Source organism: Mauremys reevesii, linkage group 7 (assembly GCF_016161935.1).
Source record: "Mauremys reevesii isolate NIE-2019 linkage group 7, ASM1616193v1, whole genome shotgun sequence".
In the NCBI taxonomy this organism is placed as follows: Eukaryota; Metazoa; Chordata; order Testudines; family Geoemydidae; genus Mauremys; species Mauremys reevesii.
Genome location: NC_052629.1, coordinates 62,411,902 through 62,437,205, shown reverse-complemented (window position 1 = coordinate 62,437,205; position 25,304 = coordinate 62,411,902). Strand labels below are relative to the sequence as shown.

At 43.8% G+C, this 25,304-nt stretch overlaps 1 protein-coding gene and 1 long non-coding RNA gene across 2 annotated transcripts; both read right to left on the bottom strand.

Moving 5' to 3' along the window:
* Window positions 1-12,302: 12,302 nt before the first annotated feature.
* Window positions 12,303-16,160, bottom strand: ZNF503 (zinc finger protein 503). The gene is made up of 2 exons (XM_039546170.1): window positions 15,467-16,160; window positions 12,303-14,497 (listed from the first exon to the last, which is right to left on the bottom strand). The coding sequence occupies exons 1-2, from the start codon at window positions 15,770-15,772 to the stop codon at window positions 12,977-12,979; spliced, it is 1,827 nt and encodes a 608-aa protein (XP_039402104.1). The 5' UTR covers window positions 15,773-16,160; the 3' UTR covers window positions 12,303-12,976.
* A 7,222-nt stretch (window positions 16,161-23,382) lies between these two features.
* LOC120408957 lies at window positions 23,383-24,467 on the bottom strand. Its single transcript, XR_005601020.1, has 3 exons — window positions 24,105-24,467; window positions 23,839-23,959; window positions 23,383-23,569 (listed from the first exon to the last, which is right to left on the bottom strand). It is a non-coding gene; the product is annotated as an uncharacterized LOC120408957 (long non-coding RNA).
* Between the last annotated feature and the right edge of the window lie 837 nt (window positions 24,468-25,304).

The following is a 25,304-nucleotide window of genomic DNA, read 5'->3' as shown; positions in this document are numbered from 1 at the left end:
GTAGGTTCTTCAAAAAAGTGATGTCAGATAAAAAAACTGGGTATGTTGAGTGTTAAGAAAACACATGCATACTTTGTGGTTTGCGGAGCCAACACAACCCAAGAAAAGCATGGTGGTAGTAGAAGTCCTGGTCAGAAGTGGGTTAACTGTTGAAATACAGTTGAGTGGGTTGTTTTACAGTGAGCTCAGTAGGCACAGCAGAAGGAACACCAACCTGGATTGAACACCAAATCCTGTAGTCCAGCACAGAGCCCAATTACCAACCTGTGTGGTGTTGGGCTGCTCCAGGGAAAGTGGGTGGAAGGAATCCTCACCCATGTTGTCCCAGCACTAACATACCCCCTCCATGTATGAGAGGAGCTGCATAGCAGTGGTCCTTGTGGCCCTACGTACTGCTAAGTTGTCCGCTGTGCATCCTGCCTCCTGGCCACAGTGGAGCTGCTAGGGGTGTGGAGGAGGGGGCTGGATCTAAATTCCTGCTGTATTGGCCTGCACCATTCCTGTCCTGAAATGCATACAGCAACAGTCATGCAAGCCAAAAATAAATGGCATGGGTGGCTATGATATAAGGACATGGATTGTAATGCTCTCACCAGTGCAGTGAAACATGTACCACAGCCAAACAATGTGCGATTCCCACTGCGCAGTACGCTCAGGTTCTTAACAGATGACTAGAAGTCATTATAGGCTCATCCCTTCATAGGAGGAGGTAAGCATGGAAGCCACTCCAAGCCACAATATATATGTTTGGCAATACAGTGCTCCTTATTGCAGTCAGGCAGCTAGTGCATCCTGGGGTGTGAGTTACAGATACACATCCAATCTCCAGTCACAGAATAAGTCAAACATGGAAACAACCAGGACCTGGACCCTGGTGAGAGCTTAGAAGGCTGGTCTGTAATTTCATGTAATTTAATGACATAGGGTGAGAGCAGCTTCAACAACCAAATGACAATCACAATAGCTACAACCTTTAAAATAAGAAATAACTTTGCTCCAGCAGAGAAAGGAACACTGTCCACAGTTACTTGCCTAGGAAGGAACAGAATTGACACCATACCCTCCTGCCAGATTCAAGCCCCGTCTGCCTGCACCCCCAACAACCTAATGTCTGTGCCTAACGTCCTTCTTAATATCAATTGAACTCTGCCAGATTTACCTCTTCTCCTAGCACAACATCCATGATAGTTGCACACTTGTTACCCTGGCGCCCGGTTCATGACTAGACCTTCTCCAGCAGCTGCAACTAACACATTCTCCTACCCAACCCAATTCTTATCTGAAAGAAGCACTCATAGGAAGTGCAGATCAGCTCCCCAGAATGCTGATTTCTAGACACCAGTGGCTGATCAAATCAACCACGTAGCAGCCGTTCTACAAACTCTTATAACTGGTGAAGGCAAATGCCAGAACCTCAAGCTCTAGCTGATTAATGCAAGATCAGTTGTTAAGAAGCTCTTTATCATTGATCACTTCATCGCAAAAGAGGCCACCAGCCTGGCCTGTGTCAGTGAAACCTGATTGGATGATATTGCAGTTCTGGTTTTAGCTCATCTTGTGCTCCCAGGCTGCTCCTCAGACAGCAGATTTAGATCCATAGAAGATAAGGATGGAGAGAGAGCAGCCATCCCATTCCAATCCAGCCTCAAATGCAAGAGACACTACCTCAAGACAATGTCCTTTGAAGGAATCTGTCTCTACTGCAAATTTGTGCACATTGGACTTGTATATAGAGAAGCAGAATAGACCTTTACTTTGGGAGGTATCCTAGAAGAGCTGATTGAGATGCTGACTCATGTTGATTAAGTTCCTGACGCTTATTGCCCTGAGAGACTTGAACGTCCATGTTTGACAACACTTCTGATGCAGTGGCCCAAACCCACCTCTTCATACTTTCAGCTCTCTGTTTTTCATAGGTAATCTCTATAAGTGGGCATGGGAAAGCCAGAAGCAAGCTACTGTCCTGGACTGCTAACCATCACTTTCTCCAAGCTAATATCAGAACCCCCCTGGTCTCCAGGCAAGAAGCAGCAGCTAGAATGGTTTGCTCCCAGAAACTCAGAGACCTAGTCAGATTTTAAAATACCACTTCAGGCAACTCATCCCCTTCGAAAGTCCATGAAATAAACAACCTTGTGATGTCTATCTAGTTATCATTACAAATTCTGATTCTAAACAATGTAAGCTTTTCTTCTTTTTTCTAAGTAAGGGTGAAATTCTGGACCCATAAAGGTCAGTGACAGATTTCAGTATGACCAGGATTCACACTAAGTTTTTGGCTCTGAGGGTTGCAAAGATAAACCATCTGAATGTGAAGTGATGTAGTACTGGTTTAGTCTGAAACAACTTAGGCCTGATATACTCGCAATTTTTGTACAGATTTAGCTATTTTGGTTAAGAGGGGTAATTTTGGTGAAATAGTTAAATTGGTACAATCCCTAGTGTGAACAGTTATATCAGCATATGGGTCCCTTCCCTAATGGGAATAAACTATCCCATTATAAACACCTTTTTGCGATGTAATTGCATCCACACTAGGATTGTACCCTTTTAACTATATTGGTTTAGAAACCATTATAGTTAGTGATATAAACACTATGAATAGACAAGCCCTCGGGTATAAGCTGCTTTAATTCATCTACAATAGGTACTAACGCTAAAACCTAATGATGGTATTCTGAAGGGACGGGTTTTCAGTAATTTAAGGTCTCTCAACTGTGTGTGTATATTCTCCCGCTGAATGCAACAGTGACTCTGTTAAGTACATTGTTGGTTGCTTCATCTAGTCCATATTCCTCCCTCAATCGATGCAAACTTATTTCTGTCCGTGGGATATCCTCTTTTGATCAAGCGTAACATTTTACCCTAACTTTGTAGACCCAGCCTGCAGACCATCATTAAAAATGTAACTCAGTCCTCGTCACAAAATATGTTTGACACTACTGCTGTAATATATTTAAGACAAAAAGACACTGCAGTTGAAAGATTTAAATTTAACTTGTTTGACACTCATTGTAGCATCTTGGATGCATTCCTGACTGTTGATGCAGTTTGTATTTGTTAGGAACACAATAACCGTGCTTGGGTGTGGTTTTGTTTATTTTAAAATGGGGGGGAGGCATAAACAAAAACTATAAACACCCCTAGAGAGAGCCACAAGCAGAGATGCTTGGTGACTAGAACCTGTTGGGAAATTATTTTTTCTATGTAGGGAAAGAAGTTCAACAAAAATGAAGAAATGCAGTGTTTGTTCAAGTAAAATCCAAAAATATAAAAATTGACTTTTTTTGCAAAAAATTATATTTAGTTTAGAAAAACCATTTTCTGCCTTCTCCAGAAATACAGCAATCCTGGGTGAACTTGAGCTCTGTGCTGCAGAACCCTCTATAGTACCCTGTCAACAAACAGGGGGGAGGGATAGCTCAGTGGTTTGCACATTGGCCTGCTAAACCCAGGGTTGTGAGTTCAGTCCTTGAGAGGGCCACTTAGGGATCTAGGGTGAAAATCAGTACTTAGTCCTGCTAGTGAAGGCAGAGGGCTGGACTCAATGACCCTTCAAGGTCCCTTCCAGTTCTAGGAGATAGGTATATCTCCTATTATTATTTATTATATTATAGGGGTCAGAGCTAGCTGTGCTTCCAGCCAAATGTGCCAGTACAGATAGGAGCAAGAAGAATAGGCTAGGAGATGGAGCCTTTGTATCTGCACTTACGTAGATCCAGGGGCTGAGAAGGCCTGCATAGAGAGCATAGAAAGAAAGCAGTTATGACTCCTGTCCACAGGAACAGCAGCTGTGGAAGGGCTTGGCTACAACTTGACTTCCAGTTGGGGAAGTGACTTTCATCATAAGTTTTCCATAAGGTCAATTGCATACTCAGTGTCTACTTGGAGGCCAGTCCTGAAGACCTCACTGAACACTTGAACAGGCAAAACTCACATGGATATCAGTAAAGACTTCAAGATGGGAACTACACTGTGCACCACTGGTTGCCTTTGTTATAAAAATGTAGTGTTCCAATACTTATTACCTTGATTGAAAATCTGATTTTTTTTTAATTGAAGCTCTTGGACAGCTAGATAAAATTTTCTTGTCACAAATAGTTATTCTGTGTGTATGTGTATGTCAGTATTTAAAATAGATATATACATATATGGCATCTATTACCATAGAATCAAAACCCCTCCCAGTCTTTACTGTATTTATTCTAACACCATCCCAATAATCCCCATTTTACCAATGGGGAATGGAAAAACTAAGCCCTGGTCTACACTACAGAGTTAGGTCGACGTAAGGCAGCTTATGTCGACCTAACTCTGTAAGTATCTACACTAAAATGTAGCTCCCGCCGATGTAATTTGCCCAGTACATCGGCTTAATAATTCGACCTCCACAAGAGAAGTAGCAGTTAGGTCGATGCTGTGTCAGTGTAGACACTGTGTTACTTATGTCAACTGTTGCTGCCTTTCAGAAGCCATCCCACTGTGCCCCACCCTGATAGTTAAATTGGTGCAAGCGCTGCTCATGAGGGTGCATACTGCCGACACAAGGAGCATAGTGTAGACATGCAAAAGCAATTTAATTAGTAGGGTGGCTGTACGTCAACATAACTTTGGTAGACTTAATTCTGTAGTGTAGACTTGCCCTGAGAGACCAAGGTCTTTAGCTGGTGTAAACTGCCGTTGGCTTCAGTGGACCTATACCAATTTACTCCATCTGAGGTGATGTGCCCCAATATCTCAAAGGAAGTCTATGGAATAGCAGGGTATTGAAGTCATCTCCCAAGTCCCAAGCTAGCACCTTCACTTCTGGACCACCTTTCCCATCCAAACCTGATCTCCTCCAAAATTATAACTTGTAAAGCACTTATCCAGAGCCAGGCACTTCCCCAATACAGGACACCTCTCTTGATCTTCTGTTCAAAACAGCTGATCTGCCAGGCCACATTCACAGAAAATTCCTCCCTCCCACCCTTCTTAAAAGGACAGCTTACCAGTCTAGCCCTAACTAACCACAACCCTGGGGGGGACTTCTGCTCTTGGCTCTGACAGAATTCAGATGCAAACTAGCTGTCCGTTTCCCCATTCCACTGAAACAGGGGAAAGAGAAAAGAAGTGAGAACCCGTTTTTAACCTCTTCCTTGCTGCCCATGACCCACCCCATAAGTGGAGCCAACTAGGCATCAACAAATTGTAGCGGGTACCAGAAGCAGTGCAGTGAAGGCCAGCAAAAGTCAGAAGCAAAAAAGGGTTAATTCTAGACTGGAGAGCTGCGGAGTGCGGTCCCCAGTGAAAGGGCAGTGGGGAATAGATTGCTTTTCGCTCCGGAGGGATGAGTTATAGCTTCCACTCTCGCTGGTGAACAATGAAGTTAAATACGGAGTGTTCCCCCAACGCCTCTCCCCGCCGCTGTGTATATTACATTGTACAGGAGTCCTGCATTTGGCGCCAAGGGATATATCACAAGGAGGGGCACAATCTGCTAATGCTCTTTTATTTTATTTTTTTTCCCCAAAAAATGCCACATGACTGGCAATTGCCAGGGATTTTCATGCGTGTTACTTTAAAAAAATACACAAATAACCAGCTGTATAATGTATACTATGTGTGTGTATATATACACACACACACGGTATATATTAATATAAACACTGTATGTAATATAAAGTATATTATAGCTTTATTCGTATTTATAGGTAGCTATGCTGACCTGTTTATAAATAGCAAATCCTACATGTCTTTCCTATGATATACAGTAATTTTTCCTATTCACTTTATGTGCCTGGTGCGGCACTGAAATATCTTGAAGTTAATCCGTACAAAACTCCTATCAGGGAGAAACCTTAATAGTTAGGTCTGAAAGAAACCCCTCTGCATGCAAATGTCTTGAACATGAAAGACATCTTTTGGGGTTAAAGGCGCCTCTTGCTTGTTAGGGTCCCTTTTTAACTGACCACGGGTTCCTTTTTGCTGAGAAGTGAATTGGTTTAGCTACACAACATTGCATATACTTCTGTGAAATATGTATAACACATTAGTGACATCTTCAAAGACAAGCAAAACCCACAGCTAAATAATTATCGCTCATTTAAACCTTGATGGGTTGCAGTCTAAAGAAACTAAAAAATGAATAGGTTTGGAAAGTGACATAAAATTCTTAATCCACCTAAATACAGTTGCGCTCGATTTTGTTTAGATGACTGAGACAGGAAAGAGGTACGAGGAGCTTTTGAGAGGATGTACGTTTAAAATTGAATTAAACCTCTCCTTATACCAGTATGCCTTCCCTAAAATGATTACTGTCCATTCAGTAACGTAAATCAACCACAAACTGAATGTTTCTCGAATCTGATCTTAACACCAAATCGCATTTTCATTCTTTCTTCCTCCCTCCCCATTAAAAATTGGGAAAGTGTTTTCTTGCGTTTAGATTTATAGTCATTTTTCACCAACTATGAAATTCTGTTAAAAAAAAACAGTCTGGATTATTAGAAACCTGCAAATTACAGCTCACATTCTCCAGGAAGATCGCGGTAGGAAAAAAACAGTCTACTGTAGCGCTAGGAATTCTGCTTCACAGGTTTCATACGACGACGGAAAACAAAGAATAATACTTCCAACGCAAACTCGCCGGGGTGTTATATACAGCGACTTCGGAAAGTGTAATAAAATCAATTAATGTTGCAAAAGCATTGGCCGAAGAAAGAGCGGCTTCAGGATTTATGGAAATGCAATGGATTTGCAAGCATTTATCCTGCAAACTTGATAAACAGCATCGGGGAGCCGAGAGAGTGGACATAATTAGTCCGCAGTGTGTGTTTGTGTGTGTACAATTTATTGTTATAGTTTTATTCATTCGGTAATTATTCAAATTTATTTTTTAATTTCGTGATCTGGATCGCAGAAGGATTAATCTGAAGTTAGAACATGGCTGAGGTTTTTTTGTTTTTTGTTTTGTTTTGTTTTGTTTTTTGGTAAAGCAAGTCCTGTCATTTGCCATGACTTCCTGTACACGTTGTTGGATCTTTTACATATATTTTTAGGGCTGTTATCACTGACCTCTGTGGTCCTTATAACGAAGATTAGGGAGGGGGGAATCAATCATTTTGTCTCCCTAACGCCAGCATTTTCGTCTCTATTTTAATTTTCTGAAGCCTTTCCACTTCAACTTTAAAACAGCTGTCTTTCTGGAGGAAACATAAGAAAGGCTTGTGTAACAGCGCTGGTCTTTAAAACTTTCATAGTTGCTCACAAAAGTTTGCAGCCTGTTATTACAGTTTTTTTTTTTTAGAAAAAGAGACAACATCTAACATCGACTAAAGATTACAATTTCCAGAAGTCAGAATTTATTACAGTTAAACTCTGATAAGATCCCATCTGTTATGAACACATGTAGGGCCAATTGTTTTTGATATAACTGCAATTTATTTACCCTTCAGAGTGGATGAGATTACAAGTGTGATTAACAACAACACGTTTTTTATTTAGTCCGACTTATCTGTTTTTATCTGGCTAAATCCATTTATACTGCAATACTTCCCTTTGGATTAGATCAAAGATTCCTCCTGTCCCAAACAAGTGATTTTTATCAGGGAGCAGGACTTGCGTCCTAGGTGTCTGTGCACGCTAATGGGAATGTTCGTTTTCTTCCCGGTTAAAAATTGGAAGCAGTGAGCCTCGCAGAGGCGGTTCCAGGCTAAACCTTGGAGGGGGGGGAGGAAGGGAAGAAAGGTTAAAAACTTAATGGGTGGCAGCTCTTCAAAGCAAAATAAGTTGGCTTTGCTCTTTTTCTCTTTCGTTGAGGGACTCAGCAACGCCGCCTGGCGGCAGGAAAAGCAGGTAGTTCAGACCCGACCGACCCCTCACCCCTACCCCCAATATACACACCAAAGAAACAAACTCGTATCTTTTCCCCATAGATGTGTACCTGTGAATGTCTGTCTGTAAATGTTTCACCTGGGGCTCAGTATTGAATGTGCCACAATCTAGGTTACACTTTAAAGAGATGAAAAAACCTTGATGATTAACTGCAAACCGGACTTGAATCATCATGTTTTTTCTTTGATTTTTGTAATACTTTGGATCTAGTGAATGTGCTCGTTCATTGAATTATTATTATTTTCACAGAAGTATTTTTGATCAACCAACTAGACTTTGCACAGAATAAAACACCGAAGACGAAATACAGTTGTTTTATTTTAAAAATAATAATAAAGGTTCTTAGTGCAGTATCCCGAGGTTAGTCTAATTTTCTTCTCTTTCAAGCTGTTTCGAGGCTTTTTTTTATATCTTCGAGGTTTCAGTGGGCGTCTTTGTGCTGCTCTGTTATCATTATTTCTTGCCTTGATGTGACATTGAAGACAGATGACAGCATTGTCAGGTTGACTCTAATTCATTTGGAGATAGAGGGGGGGTGGGGGAAATACACACCAGGATTTCTACACTGTTCAAAACTAAAATGGATTTACCTTTTTCACTGTGAGGGGAGGACAGTTATGGACTTAAGACATGAAGAAAGAACAAAGTCTCTGTGAATTACTGTTTGTTTCAGTTAAAAACAAAAACTATCCAAGCACAGACAGAACCCGTAAAGCCTCCCCCCCCCCCCCCATCAATACCTGAGCGGTTTCTATGTGGAAATGCCCAGGTATTACTTTTAATTTCTTTTATTTAAAGACCAAATCTCTCCGTTTTCCCGAATTTGTTTCTCTCTCTGGTTCTGTTGTCAAAGCATTCGGTGGTCGAGGGAGAGTCGAACGAAGAAAGGTTTCGTATTCCTTCCCCCCGACACCTTCACATTTCATTGCAAGAGCTTTTTTTTTTAGTTTAAAAAAAAAATCCTGAGCCATCTGGCCTTAACTTTCTGGGACTGAGCTGTGAGGGATATTTAGCAAGAATTAAACACCTCCCATTCATGAGTGATCGTCTTGTCTGCGGTAATGCTGGACAGTCAGAATCTCAACATTCGATGTTACACAAAGAACAGAAACGTGTGTGTCATTTCAACTTTATAAATGTTTAAAATTATCCACATTTTAAAAAAAACCAAATGGACAGAAGTTTTTATGCTGATGACGTCACTGATTTTTCTAACTTAAAAAAATAAAGGACTGAATCCAAATAAACTAAATGGCACGTTCACAGTCACCTTTAATGCACGCTTTTCTCTCCGTCTTTCGTACATTAAAAATACGAAGTTTGATCAGTTACTTCCTTCAGATGCGTCTTTTTCTTGAGCCCTGAAAGTTGGGCTTTTCTTGTACCTGGGTGGCTTTCTCCGATTCTAAACGTGGACAGTTTACTCAAACCCAGAATGGAGGAAAGAAAGGGTCTCAGACCTGGTACCACACTGCCTGAGTCTTTGTATGCTATGTCAAAAGTAGTTCAGATAGATCTCCTCTCAGAAAATGTGGTCGCCTATTACTTGCATAAAACAAAAATCCAGTCGTTATAGATGCAGCCTTATATTTGAGTTCCAAAACATTTGTTTCTATACTAACGACAGAAAAGCAAACTAAGATGTATGTTGCGTGGATGTATACGCATATATAGGCTCAAATATATTCTATGTACCCTTTTGCTGACTGTGGCTTGTGCTGTTCTATTGTTTTATAAAGCTGGCTTAATTACACTGCTAGAACAAACGGAACCCTCCTTTTCCCACCCTCCTTTTCCCAGGCATGCTTGTTATCAGAAGGATTGTGTTGAAGTGGCAGGCAGCGTAAACCTTCAGGAGTGGAAGGAAAATCATTAATTTGTATTTTGGTTCTTCAGTTGTACTTAGCATCCGACCAGAGGTGATTTAAATATTACATGAGTTTATCTTTAATGTTCAGAAAAGATTTGCGAGGAAGACCAAACTGTTTAATTTAAATTAATGTATGTCTGACTCTGGTCAGATTGATCTGAGGCTGGGCTTTTGATGAGTCTTGCCCTTCTGTTGCTTGTCCTCTCGAGCTGGTTTTCCACTGTGAAATTATTTTAGTTCGGTGGCATGGACCAGCGGCTGCTGTCAACTCCACAACCCATCCAGTTAGCAAGAACTGGGGGGGGGGGGGAAATACCAAATGCAACCCTTTTACCTAAAAAGATTAATGCCCCTATTAGAAAAAAGCACATTTCCTAGCTTAATATCGAAATCCTAGGCGACACTTGCCAGGTCAAATATTTAACACCCCCTTACCATCTCCATGGAAATAAAATAAGCGATTTCAATCTTCAATAATACCAAGCAAAGGATCGGAGCAAAATGGTGATAAATAAAACAATTGGAAAGGTTCGTTGTAATACTTTACATCTAAAATGCTTCAGCTTTAAGCGTACTTGTAACTTTGATAGAGCTGAAATCCACGAAAATAAAATTAACCTTTTGTAACCAGAAGACATGTTAAAAATAGCTTTAGAAACACCTGTTTATAGATTTTTAGATCGATCATATAAAGATCGTATGTGGTAGGAATGTATGTGAGAGAGAAATTCAAGGTATCTACAGAGAAAGAAAAGGCAGTTTTGTTTTGTTTGGTTTTTTTAATCGTGGTAAATCTGCGATAAACTTTGCCCAAATCCAGATGGGAGCCTGAAATATATTTTTTAATCTAAATTAAGTAGTGGCTAAAAATAAAGCCGTGGCTAAACTACCCTGGTGGAATTAGCACGAGAGTGCCTTTACAATCAAGGTGCACCAGAAGATAAAAAAGTCACTTTAATTTTTTTTCTTTTGTGTAAATCCAACTCAGTGACAACCCTGCACCCAACAACGGACTCCTTTCCTTCTCTTGGGTGTTAGCTGTGCTTGTGTCAATTTCATTGCACAGCATTATACTTTTAAATTACTTCGTGTAATTTAAATTACCCTGGGCTTTAAAAGGAACGTACATAGCCCTGTCCCCATCATTTCACAACGGAGAGTTCGTTTGAAATTCCCCAAAGCAGGACTATTTTTAATAGTCCCGTTTTTACTAAAGCAGGTTGAGTTTCTAGTGCCTATTTCATATTGACGCCTGTAAAGAACAACAGACGGGCCCAGCGCCGCGCGTGTTGGCATTTCCCTGTATAGATCTTGTCTCTCTCCTACAGAAACGTCCCAAAGCCCTCATCATACGAGGCAAAGCCGGGCAGCAAAGAGGGCTGGGCGAACGCGGAGACTTCATTAACTTGTTTCTTTTCTCCGCTTTATACATTAACTCTAACTTCTACTAATTATCTCGAGTAAATGCATTGGGCTAATTAGCAGCTGGGCACCACGGGAAACTTTGAGCAGTAATTATATTGTGGGGGATATAAGGCGAGGCAGAAAAATAAGTAATTTTTCAAGGCAAAGTCGCCGCTTGTAACTCTCTCCCTCTACTAGTACGTTCAGTTCAAGCTGGGGGAAGAGTAACACACACCCTGCCAGAAGAGGGGAGTTGTAGAAGGAAGATCAATGAGCGGATAGGGGCTGTATCACGCAAAACCCCTGCGAAAGAGACTGCGAAAGCAGAGATCCTATGTAAATTCGTTAATCGTTCTGTTTGCATTTGTTTGTTCCCTACGTCTCCCATCGTACTGGAGTTTACGAAGGAGAACTGCGTACAACTGCATGTCTTAACGGGTGGTTAGGTAAAGACTTACGATGCAAAGTTACATCAGCCCATGCAAGCCTTGCTGGGGCATGCAGCAGTAGCGTTTTATTTTTTTCCACTTCAATTAATATGAACTTATAGCAGGTTTATTCTACCTTGAGAGATTTGGTTTTGTCTTAAAAAAACACTTGAAAGAGGAGAGAATGGAAGACACTGGAAGTGTCTGATTAGTTATTTTAACGGGACAATCGTCTGCCCTGCGCTGCGACAATCCTACAGTAATAGGGTTGAGACAGAGTAGTGCTCTGATTTTTTTCATGTCGTGCTTAGAGGGGAAGAGATGGGTCGTTCTCTCTGTGCAGTTTACAAGCTTTTCAAATTAAGTCTATTTTCCATCTCAGAACCAAAGCCTCCCTAGACCCTTTTTTAAAAAAAATGTTTTAGAGACTGGCTTTCCCCATTCACATCAGCAATAATTCAAGAACTGGATTCTTAAAACACCTAGGAAAAACACACTCAACCCGTTCCTTAGTTTTCTAGTTTCATTCATACACAGCTGTTAAGGGGAAAAAATACAACATGCACCGTCTCTGTTTTTGTTTTGTTTTTTAAGAGAGAGCCCGGAGGTTATAATAAAGCTGGGGCTTTTTTATTTTAATTAAAATTGAATAAACGCTTAAGGAGAAATTAGCAATCCTCTCCAACCCAGCCCCAGTTGTGTTTGTAACAGACTCAAAGCGTATTAAAAAAAAAAGTAAAAGCTTTTAATACATCAAATATACGGAATTTTAATCTTTAAAGCGATACATTGTCTATTATTTTAGTACATGACGTAAACCTTACCCCCTTTTACAGGGTGGACTTAAAAATTAAAAATAGTTAAGTGTTCCTTTTAAAGAACAAAATAAGGCAAATGAGGTTTTTGGAATAGAATTGTTTTTTTGTTTTTTTTTCCTTCTTCCAGATTACATACAAAAAAATACCAATTCTCTTTCAGTTGTATACACCGTAAAAATAATTGCAATTTGAAGTTATAATTGACAAATTGCCAGTTGGTTTTTTAGTAACAAACATGCATGTAACTTTTTTTGTTTCAAGGAGACATTAAATAAGAACGTACAATACAATCATAGCAATTTTAAAGTAACATTAAAGAGAAGACCTCTATTTCCTTTTTATTTATATTCTACAATGGGTGTTCATCTTTTACCTATTGAGCTCAGTTAAGTAATGCACTTTATGATTCATTGTCCCGCTTGAAGCTAACATAAATAAATACAGTGCTCACGGATCCAGTCCTCAAATGAACACTATTTTATAAAAAGTCAGATTTCAGCTTGTATAAAGTGTGGGAGGGTTTCTTTCACCCCCCCCTTCCCCCTCCCCAGGTCGTTTGCAATCCTTCCCCCACCCCACACTCACTGGTAGCCCAGAGCGGAGGCTGTGGTAAGTCTCTGCCCGTACAGTGCATAGGGGGAGTAGTAAGGTCCCGTGGCCGCAGGGACTGGCACCGGGGCACCTGGGGTGGGCAAAGGGCTCTTGGAGTAGGGGTGGTAGCGGCTGCTCAGTCCCAAGGCGTGGTGCGGGCTGCGGAGGGCCAGCGTGCCGGGGCTGCCCGGCGCCCCCGTGGTGGGGATGTGCATGTGGCAGGCCATGGCCGCGGCGGCGGCGCTGGCCAGCGAGGAGGAGCTGGGGTAGCTGGAGAGGAGTTTATCGGTGCCCGGGAAGGCAGTGTGGGTCCGCAAGTGGCTCAGCAGCTCCTCGGAGGTGGCAAAGCGCTTGTCGCAGGGTCCGTTGGCCGACACCCAGTTGCAGATGTGGGGCTGGGGGTCGTTGGGGAGCATGAAGCCATAGGGGTACAAGGGGTGGCCGGCCAGCGAGGGCGGGGTGGCCCCCGCCAGGGAGGAGTGGACGCTGTGCAGCGGGTGCGTGGGGTAGACCAGCGGGTATCCGGACTTGAGGGCCTGGTCGTGGGCGCAGGAGGCGCTGGCGGCGCCGGCCAGGTGGCTGGCGCAGTGGTAGCTCAGGCAGTAGGGGTCGCGGCACAGGCTGGCCGTCATGACGGAGGGCGGCGAGGCGCCGGCCAGCGGGCTCGATCCCGCCGGCTTGCTGCAGCCCAGGCTGCCGGCGGCGGCCAGCTGGGCCCCGACCAGGCTGCCGGACTTGGTGGGGTCCAGGGCCACTCCGTGCGGCAGGAACTGCGGCGGGTAGCCGGCGTAGGCGCCCGCCAGCGTGCCCGGGTAGCTCATGCCCGCCGGCGGCAGGGGGAAGACAGTCTGCCCCGGCTTGTAGGGCGAGACCGGGGCCACCAGGCCGGAGCCCAGCACCGAGGCGGACGAGGTGGCGGGGGTGCTGCTGCTGCAGGAGGACGAGTCCGAGGAGATGGGCTTGGAGCCTGGCGCGCCCTCCGGGTGCTGGCCGCCCTCCACGTTAATCCCGCCACAGCTCACGCTAATCCGGCTGTGGCTGAGGCTGGCGGCGCCCGGGCCCCCGTCCGAGCCGGCGCCGCCCCCTTTGCCGCAGCCCTCCGCGTCCTTCTTGTCCTCTCCCGCCTTGCCCTCGGCCGGCAGCAGCCCCGGCGAGCAGGCGGAGGCGCTGGAGTTGGGGCTGCCTGTCCTTGGCGTGAACGGCTGGCAGGTGGCGCTCGGAACCCGGAATCCCGACTTCTCCCCGCTGGAGACTCCCCCAGAGGCGGCGCCGCCGCAGCCCGCGGGGCCCGACTCCTTCTTCTCGGCGCCCGGCTTGGAGTAGGGCTTGAAACTCGACTTGTCCTCCACGCCGATGTCGCTGAGTTTCAAGGGGCCCGACTTGGAGTCCTTGTCCCCGCCCGCGCCGTTCGAGGTGACTGAGGAGAGCTTGGAGGAAGGGGAAGGGTCCGGCTTCCCGATCTGGGAGCACGTCTGAGCCAACAGGGCCAGCGGGCTCTTCTTAGCATCCAGCTGCAGAAATCAGAGGGACACACAAAGGCAAACGTTTAATCGCATGGTTAAAAAAAAAGGCAAAGGAAGTCGGCATTTGCCGACGTTTCTTGCAGAGAACGGCCTGAAAGGGATCAACAATTTTGTGCACATTCATCATCCTGACAGCCTCTCTCCCCCGCCTCCTCGCATGCACCATTTTCCACAATGCCTTTTAAAAGGCAACGGTTTCTTATACCGCGGCGAGACAACCCCCGTCTCTATTGCTTAGGCAAAGCAGCACCCACGCCGGGGGCTTTACAAAGTTCGGCTCCCCCCCCCCCTTCACTTTGGCTTTGCCTTGTCCCCACCGCACGCGCGCACAAACGCCCGTAAAGTAGAGCGACTGCACCATTTCTGGCTGGCCACGCTATTTAGAAACAGATCCGGAGTTAGCAGGAGAGCCGGGCTCCGGGAAATCTATGGCTTCCCTTTGAGCAGACTTTAATGAAACCATTCATTCACCCAGCCCCAGCCTCCAAACCACCCCTCTGTCAGAGTGGAGGTCCCTAAAAATATCCTGCCAGCGTAACGCAACACACAAATAACCTGCTTGTGGTGGGGTATCCGAAGTGAGACTCAGGAAGCTTTGATCAGCCGCACCCACATCCTTCCCCCCCCAAAAAACAATATTTTCAGCCAACAAGACTATTTCGCACGTTGTGACTAGTGGGTCCCTAGTCCTTAAGGAGAACAGTCTCCTTCCATCTCTCCCTCCCCAAAAGGGTGTAAAGAAAACAAATACATTAAACTTTTCATGAAAGAAGGAATGCTAAAATCAGCCAAGCTGGACTCGCAACCCCAGCCTTAGCTACAGCCCAGAAAAAAGGGATGCGGTTCCTGGTCTAATCGTCTTTCAAAGAGAAGAGAGAGGACGCCATGCAATGACCGTGAAGAGAGACCGCTTGAGCGGGGTGGGGGGAGGGCAAGGCATCGTCTCCGGTTCCTTACCTCTATGGGGCTGACGGGGGTGGAAGGCAAAGGCTGCAGATACTCAGGGTGTAAAATGTGTCCCGTCCGAGCCGTGAGCATTTTCAAGACTTTGATGGGAAGCCGATTCGCTTGGCGTAAAGGGTCCGAAGGAGGGACGGAGTGGAAGAAGGGCTTGGTGCAGCTAGTAGTATTCCCAGAGTGCCCGTTCTGCCAGGCGAGATCAGCGGCGCTGCTGAGGCTGAGGCTGCTGCTGCCGCCAATGTCTCTACCGCCGCTGCTGTGCTTACTACTTCTTACAGCAGAAAGCGAGGGCGATGTGATCATGACCCAAAACCTCGCATGAAAACTGGGACGAGTCGCGCTGATCAGCCTCGGAAACCTTCTCTCTTTGGCGGGGGGAGGAGGGGTGACAGCCACACACCCCCAAAAGCAAACTAGCAAGAACAACCAAAAAAAAAGTCAGAAAACGTCTCTGGCTTTGCCTAGTGGAGGCGGGGGGAGCCCGGAGAGAAGGGGAAGAAGGAGGGAAAAAAGCAGAATAATCCCGGGGTGGGGGCGGGGGGAGATGGTGAATGTGTCTCGCTTGGTCCCCGGCTGCTGCGCTCTCCCTCCTCCTCCTCCACTCAGCTGTGCTGCTGCGAGCCGCTGCTCGTCCAGCCCGGGATCTGGCAAAGAAACTCACTTCAAAAGCAGCTGAGTTAGTCTGAGATTAAAGCCTTTGCCGCCTTCCAATCAAATGGGACCCCGAGGTGATTGGAGGGTCAAGGGGATGTGACGTTCCCCGGGCTGGGGCTTTTTTTTTTCCTACAGTTTTCATGGGTTCTCCCTCTCTCGCACTTCCCCTCCTCCCCTTCTTGTTTTTGTTCCTAGGACAGGGTGGGCGTTAATTTTGTGTTTCACGTCCCGCGCTTTGAAGTCGTTCTCCCGATGCTCCTCACTGCCTGAGCTTCAGCCAATACGTACAAAAAGCACGCTGCGCAACTTCGGGGGAAGCGCGCCCTTTCAAGGGCGCGCCAGGTGGGTCGCCACTACGGTGTGTTAGGTATATTTAAGAGCCCCTGGCTCTCCTGACATAGCACAGACTATAACAGCCTTTAAATACTCCATAGTGAATGTGTTTATACAGTTATGTATACAAATATTTATACGTATGCATATATACATGTATTTACATTGTAGGTTGCTTTTTCCTTCGCTCCAACCCCTCTGTGGTGGTTTCACCCGTGGCATTTTCGTAACCTTGCCCCACTAAACCAAGGGCTAGTGGTGATCAGGTTGGATAATGTCCTGTCTCGTGCTGGAGGAAAAGGAGGAGTAGAAAGCTTTTTTTCCCCCTACTGCTTCATATTTTCAAAGTGGTCCTTGATGTGAAACTAAATAAAGTCGTCGTCTCTTCCCCCCCGCCGCCGCCGCCGCCGCCAAGTACGAGCAGAAGCTCTCCAATCAGGCCTACGATGACAGTGGGAGCCCAATGCAGAGATTGGGGGATGTGACTGTCACATGTTTTCAATGTTACACACACCGCCCTGCTCCACTCGCTCCCTCTCTTTTTGGATCTCTCCACCCCTCCATCAATTGTCAATGCTCCCCAACCGCAATCAATCAGTTATTTGTCAGCCCCTGTCAATCCGCCCTTGATTTATGTCAGCTTTTGTTGCTGATTACAAGCCTGGTGTGACTTGAAGGAAGAGAGGGAGGGGAGGGGAAAAACGCGGGGAGAGAGACGGGCTCCTTTGAGAAAGAGCCATTCAATGTAAGGAATAAATCGTTCCCCGAGTAAACTCAATTTGTATGCCAACAAAAGGGAGAGTGACTTCTGTTCGCCGCGACGCCACAATATATACCTTGGCGGAGCAGTTTTAATTAACGGGGGTGGCTCTGCTTTGTGTGTGCGCGTTTTAAAGGCGATTCCCCCTTCCTTTTCTTCTGCCTCGGTTATTATACACGTTCTTTGGCGGATGAGGATGAGGATGGGGGAGAGGAAGGAGAGCTGAGCTGGGCGAAGAGGACGACTCATGGCTGGGCTTTTTCTCGCCAGCCCGTCACTCAAGGGCTTGGCACGGCGGAATGTTTAGAGGAGATTAAGATTGACATCTTGAGCGGCCGCAGAATGCCAATACTGACTCTAACAGGCTCAGCAAACGATTGCTCGGCATCAAAGGACAGGCTGGGGTGGGCGATGAGTATTTGTTCCCAGTTACCGGAGTTTTCACTTTACATAGCATATGGACTCGCCATTTGTATATGTGCTAAACTGTAACTGGAGCTACCCGGAGGGGAGGGCGGTGCGGCTATAATCTACCTGCCTCCCTATCTCCGTGTGTGTGTAATATACATATGTGTGTGTATACACAGCCAAAGAGTCTCTAGTATGCACTCACGTACTTGGCCCCCCTGGCCCTTTTAAAAGATTTTAGTGTTATGTCTATGAGAAATGCCCCGTGAGTAGGAGGTCATAGGTTGAGGGCACCTCACCTTCCAATGTTGGTAGATTCTTGATCGACTTCCCACACCCTTTTTTGAGCTCTAGGTTGGATTTAAAAAAAAACTACACAACACCCCCCCCCCCCAACTTCCCTCTCCAGCCTCCAACCCTCTTCATACACTAACATTTTTTCACAGGCAAAATGTGTTAATCAATCTCTTACTTTTGTTTCCGGATCTGACATGGTGGCCCACACGATCTACAACATTAACCAAAAGGTCACTTGGAGAGATAAAACACGTTTGACAAGTGAAGAACAAGGCAAGTGCTTTAGAGGTCGCGTCCAATTCCTGACCTGGACTCCAGCTAGAACAAGGACTGATCCTGGAAAAGGGATTGCGGGGGGGGGGGGGCAGGAAAGAACTTTCACTTTCTTTTGTGGTTGCGTCTGCTGAACCTACCAACATGTGTATGATTGAAACACAGTCCCCACCCCCAAACTAATGTGTCAGTGTCAGTTCATGCTCTAATATTAGTAGCTCGGGTTGGCATTTTCTCCTAGATCTTTTTCCTTCAAACCAGTCCCTTTTTAAATTCTGAAGGCACAGAAATATACGCGAGGTCTCTTTTAAAAGCCACTTTTCTCTTTGAAATGCGGTGCATGGATCAACCCACTACCACCCTTGAGCCGTCTGTGTGTAGAGGATAAAGTTAAAATGAACAATGTTTTAAACTCCTTGTGTTTGCTATTTTGCATTAAAACATTTCTGTATTTCCCAAAAGGTGATTACTGAAATTGGAAAGGGAGGAAAGTCTTTGTTCGTGTATTTCCCTGAAAAGATGTTAAAATCAATGAGGTCATTTTATGAAAGAGTGGAAATTAGAGGAGATGGGAAGCCCTGCCCAAGAAAATGATCTTGCAGCGGGATTGACGAGACTCGCAACTTGTCCGTAAGGTCTCTTCCTTACGTAGAGTGGAAATGACTTAAATCTGCCCCAGGTTTTCCCCCGGTTCTTTCTTTTGTTGTCAAGTCCAATTGATAAATGGAGTGCAGTAAAACTCTGGGATAAAAAAAAAAGCTGAAACCTTCATTTGTGTTCATTTGCATTAAAGTGCTTGGAACAGCTGTTTTCCTTACAGGACCAGAGAGACTCCTATCTGTTTTCTCGTTGTATTTGTCCTGCCTCCCAGGGTGAAAGACTAAAGATTAATTGTCTTAAGGTAAAGTCAGCTGTGGGAAGGCTTTTTGGGGGAGACCGTGGGGGTGGAGGAAGGCCCGGGATGGGGCCTCTTACACGTCTAAACCGAGGAATCAAAGGTGATAACCCGGTACATGTGTAAAACAAGTAGCGTATTGACATAGAAAGAGAGAAAAGTTTAGAGGCGGGGGAGGAGAAAAAGCCCTTCACCTCAAATAGAAGCTACAGCAGTTAGTTTAATTAGCAACTTCAGAAGACAGCGCTTTTAGCACCGTGCCTTTGATGCGCAGTTTAAATCACTCCGGTACAAGTTTACGGTACTTTATGTTTATTTTTATTTTTTTTAGTAGACGCTTGTAAAAAAAAATCCACCCGAGAGCCCTCCTAAAACATTTCCTTAGCCTTGATGACTCATTCACAGTGCTTCATACACACGGGAAACAGTTAAAAGATGACTGTCCTAGGGTTTAGACGCACAAAAGTAGCAAGCGATGGGGCTAGCGTGGTGCGCGCTTTTGGTGTTGCTGTCTTGCTTGTTGTTTGTATTGACTGAAAAAGATGGTTTCCACCCTGCCTAGGGCATGGGCTGCGTGGGCTCCTTCTTTAATGATCCCATGAAGCCAGCTTTCTATTTGGCATTTGCTAGTTGAAATGCTGGTTGAAATGTTATTATAACGATCCATTTAAAAACAAAAGTAAGGTTTGGAACTGGGCTTCTTTCCCTTCCAAAGGAAAACTGTAAATAAATAAAAAAAAAGGGAGAGCAGGAGCGAATTAATTAACAAGTGCCAGTCCCCACTTTCCTTTACCTACCAGCTATTGGCAAAGATGTCAAGTCGATTTTATTTGCACACAATGGAAATGATTTATTTTCTCTTAAAAGGGAGTGGGCTGGCAGATATTTGAGGAGGAGAAGGGAGCGAGCGAGCGAGAGAAAAGTTTGAAAATGCCTTGAACTATTCACTGTCGAGATGGCTAATCAGTATTGAGGCTCGAGGGCACTCGGGCAGCTTTTCAATGCGGTTTTCCTTTCATCTCAAGCTGGATGGAGGCGCTCAATTAAAAGCCTATCAGTTTGTAAGTAAATCAACGCCTATCAAAGTTGTCACATCAAACAAAACGATTATTATTGCAGCCCGCCTCCCCTATTAATCTCCCTCTAAAATAATCCGCTTGACAGGTCAGGCTGGTGAGCTGCAAACCCTGGTCAGGATCACCCAAAAACCCGGACTGACTCTTTCCCCTAGGGAGAGGCAATCGCAGAAACCTCCGCCACGGCGTGCATGGGTTGAAATCTCGCTCTTTCTACGTGTCAGGTTGCGTAGATCATTTTGCTAAAGGCTGTTTAGTCTTTTGAACTGAACAACCACAACTCATAAGGCCTCTAATTATTTAAATAAAAAAACCAGCTCTTAGCTTTTAATGTGAGTTGTCTGAGTTGTGTCCCCAGCCGTAATACATTTCTCCTCTCTGTGTCTCCACTGTTTAAATTTTATTGTGCCTGGATAGTGCTTCCCTTCACCCACGCAAGGGAGTTGAAAAGATTTGCATTGCAAGAAATATTTATAAACTGTGCATTTCCCAGCTTTGTTTGAATGCAAACACGTTGACTCAGAGAGATGGTCCATCAGAAATACTGCGTGTGGACTTTGGAGAAAGAAAAACTTTTTGTAAAAAAAAAAAAAGAGAGAGACTGGTGAATGCGCTTATACTGTAATTGATCCATCTGCACAGGTACCCGGCCGTAGGGAGAGGGGCATTTATTTTAAATGCCGTGGATGTTAATAAAATAACATATTTTGAATGCTTGCCAACAGAGGATTAGATTTCTAACCCGTCCTCTGTATGTATTGACTAATTCTGCAAAAATATTTAGTATCAGGATGGTACTTGCGTTCTTAAAATATACAAGCAAGACCTATTTGAATAAGTTCTTTGCCTCTTCTGCAGGAGATACAATTATATGTTCTTATAAATAATGGTCATTTTAGAGCCATCTGCAAGATAATAGTCATGTTTAAGTTAATATGCGCTTCACTTGTCAGTGATCTGTTGAACCAACTAGCAGAAATTTACATCTGCCCATTGTTTTAGATAATACATTTTCCTAAAATGTTTCTTAAAGTGGGTTGTCTGTTCTCCTTCCCCTTTGTTACGCTGGGAGATAAGAAAGAAGCTAATACTATCAATAAAATTAAACTTTTCTCCATTAAACCCTCTGCCAGATTCGCCTATTGCTGTTGTAAGAGTTTCTTCTTTTGAGAATGAAGATTTTACTCCTAGGTTAGAATCTATTTACTAAACAGCTATTTTCCAAAAGTAGCCTGCCTTTTTATAGTCAACGTGGTTTTAGTACACAAATCAGTTTTATTTTAAATAATTTTTAAGGTAACTTTTAAGGTAGTTAGGGGTTGCAAAGCAAACGAGTTTGATGACACAAAAAGGTTGTGCACGATTCCTATTAAATGAATATAGATTTATGATCCAGATGGTACTACTACTAAATGTACTAAGGCTAAACTCTCAATCGTGAAATAATTCATCATTCAAAATTCAGACTCTTTTAACAAATTAATATTTAGTACTACGATTGTAAGAGCGAAAAAAAACTTTTAGCAGTAACACGTTGGGCTGATCGTAGAATCGCAGAAATCTCAAAAGCTTTTAAGCTTTCTTTGTAACTCTACTGTACAAGCCTTGGGAGTATGAGAATAATATTAAACACATATTTAGTTACAGTAATAAATAAATTACATAAATAAACCATGTCACGCAAATGGAGACAATCTTGGAGAATCTTTACTTGGATCCAGGACCCAGACATGATTTACTGATAAGTTTGTTATGGAAACTGTGCAGATCTAACAGATGTATGTTACCAGTATTGAGAATGATGTCCATTTAAATCTAAAGAAAAGCTGTAAAGCTACATATACAATGGACGTTTGAAACCCAGGTATCTTTGCTAAATACACAAATGACAAGTTATCAATACCACTTGAAGTAATTACAGGCTAGCTGTGGAGGGGGTGTGTGTGTATGTATGTCTATGGAGGGGGAGGAAGAAGAAGCATAGAAATATATATATCCCCATAGACATATTTATAGTCTACGTCCATGATCTGAAAAGATTAAAAGAATTTTAGTAATATTTAGTAAGCTTGTTTCCAAGCACCCCAATGATACTTTTAGATCTCTTTCCTAATCCCAGCTACTTTCATCTTTATTTTTACACCCTAAAATTAATTCCACCTAAAGTACATTTTTCATTTTGTACTGTACTAGTGACGTGCAAATAATTTACATCAGCGTTCATCAGGACTGTCCTGAAGTGATGGATCATTTTGTTGAGTTGCAGTAAAAGTGCAGAATGATCTATAATGATGTAATATATACATTAAAAGGGTGTCTGGATGATCCGAGTTTTGCTAAAAATGTAAAAGGGCTTTTTGATTGATAACAGGGTTGCTGTTTTTCTGCAAAGGCTGTCACAGGCTGACACAATGCTTGAGTTATTAGGGCAGAGAAGGGCAACCATAAATTTCCAACGTCAGGCAAAAACTCTCTTTATTGTCTATATGATGGATGGGCCTCCGTACTAGACACCAAATACTTCGTATCACCCTTAAATGGGAACACATTTTTCGTGGCCATAATTCATGTTTTTTAAATAGAAAGTTTGAAATGCCTGCCTATATTTCACAACCCTGACATATTTATGAATCACTCCCTGCATGCAAATATAATTATTTAAAGCACCGAAGTGACATATGGGTTAGAAATGTACCAAATGCTGTTAGTGGAGTGATTTTTTTTAATTCCCTAAATTGAACACCATAGAAAACTCTGCCTGTCTGCTCAGATCAATAAAGTCGAAGGTGAAGTTTTACTGATTTTGTCAGTGCCACATACAGATATTCGGTTTTGATTAGGTGAAACTGACAAAAGGGGAGTCTTTTTGCAATTACCATTAGGTTAATGAAAGAAACACTCATCTTCGTCCCTGGCTCATTATTTCTTTAAAGAATAATTGGTTTTTTAAAAATGAACCAGCCAGAGGAAAAGATCATAGATATTGTTTTGCAGAATATATTTTTCGTCCAGTTCCCCTACAATGCCTGGCTCGCAGGAAACATACGCAATCATTTTCATCGGACAAAAGGATGTTTCAGAAAATAGTATTTAAGTTTTTCTGTCTAGCCGGAACGAAGGACGAAAGCCGATCCTAGTGAGTGCAAAAGCTGAAAGCAGTTTTGCACTGGACAGATAATCAACTGTACTTTGTAAATGAAATATACTGACTCAATGCTGCTTGCATTTCCTGGTTGCAGACCAGTTTATTGCTTTTTCCCTGGCTGTATTGTAACATTTCACTTAACCACAAAGCTATTTATTTGCCTGTATAACACACACACGTATATATACAGAGAGAGAGAGAGAGAGAGAGATTTGCAGTGATGGACGCAAGTCAATTTTTCGTGGATTTTGCCCAATGTCTGCAATTTGGAAAACACACGGGTTGGTTATCAACAGATAAAACACCTTCTAATATTGTTATCATCATCCGTCCCCATTTAGCTTGTAACCCAGCCACCGAATCGCTAGATTCATCCGGAGCTCCCCGCTGCAAATATGATCTTTCTAACCCCCATAGATAAAAGCAGCCCTGCTTTCTTATGTTAGCCAGCAATATAATCGTACAGATCTGTTGCAGCTACTACGTTCGCAATTCCAAAAACACACATCCCACACATCTCTACGTTACCTGTTAATTTATACAGTGCGGTCGGTTCAAACACACTGACCCCCAGTTATAGTAAGAATTATGCGGCCATTCTGGTCTTTTTTAATAAAGGACCCTTGGTGGGGGAGCTTTAGCTACAGTTCTTAAAAAAAAAAAAAAAGACAAGTTACCCAACAAAGGAGTAAGGAATAAGGCAGACATTGCTCTGTGACTAGATCTCTGTGCAGTGCAATGTATCATCGCAATGCGAGAGACTGCACACAAGGAAGGGAAAAAAAACAACCCACCACTACTGGCCGGGCGGACCTAGGAGGTGCTGTGGGGAGGGAGACTTCCGCCAGGGGAGGGGTTTGTTGGTGACGCTTTCAATGGGCCTTACAGATCCAGTTCTTTGCCTCCCCCCTACTTCTCTAGCTTTGTACAGCCGATCCTAAAAGCCCCTCTGCAAAACAGAAGGCACTGGTGCTGCAGCTAGTGGTCCAGAGAGAGAGCGCGAGAGAGCGTACAGCTCCAGCGAAGACGAACTAGGATGGCAGAGGGCTAAAGGAAAACTGTTTGTATAAGGAATAATTGATAAGATAATATAATAGGCTCAGGGAATAGTAAAAAACCCCGCAGCTTTTGCCCAGATTCAGATCTCAGACCTGGCGTGGCTGTAGATGTTAAAAAAGTATTTTCCTAGTGGTCTAATAATGATTGGCTATCACTGCTATTTATGACGTACCATATATAGCACCACTATGTGCAAGGTGTTTTAACAATGTTGCAAATGCCACGTAAGGGGAGGCTATTTACACTAGCTTAGGATTTGACCCATAATTTACTACTTCATCTTATTTTTAAAGTTCATCCCATGTAGACATATGGCAATGTTTTCAAAAGAGCCTGAGTGACTGAAGAGCCTATCTCACATTGCCTTTCAGTGTGACTTAAGCTCCCAAATCACCTAGGTGCTGTTGACAGTTTTGCCTGTAGATTCCTGCACAAATATTTAGCGTAGACAAATAGAGCAAAGCATGATTGCCCCAGCTAGATTGACCTTCATCCCACCAAAGTGTTAAAACAATCACAATAGGACAATAACTTCCCCTTCTCAACTACCCCTCCCCCGCCAAACAAACCAAGCTACCACAAGCCCTGAGAAGAGAGGAACGTTGAGAAGTGCTTTGCAGGTCAATACACTGGGCTGTATTGCACCAAGGTGAGGGGAGTCAGTTCCAGAGTTAAAGGTGCTTCGTGCACAATGGCCCTGCGATCATCACCCTCCTTTTTTGAATCATGGCTGTCAGCCTAAGTGCCTCTGTAGCAATGTCACATGAGAAGGGGCAGGTTCTCACACAGACAAGGTTCTATCCATTTAGGACTTAAAGGATAAAGCTCAAGGGTGGGGTTTTCAAAAACACCCAAGTGAATTAGGAGCACAAGTCCTGTTGCTATCCAATGAAACGTGCTCCTAAATCACGTGATGCTTTTGAAAACACCACCTC

Coding starts and splice junctions, on each gene's coding strand:
- ZNF503 (XM_039546170.1), bottom strand. CDS start 15,772: ATGATCACATCGCCCTCGCTTTCTGCTGTAAGAAGTAGTAAGCACAGC. Junction 14,498..15,466: donor CCCCCGTCAGCCCCATAGAG/GTAAGGAACCGG, acceptor TGATTTCTGCAG/CTGGATGCTAAGAAGAGCCC.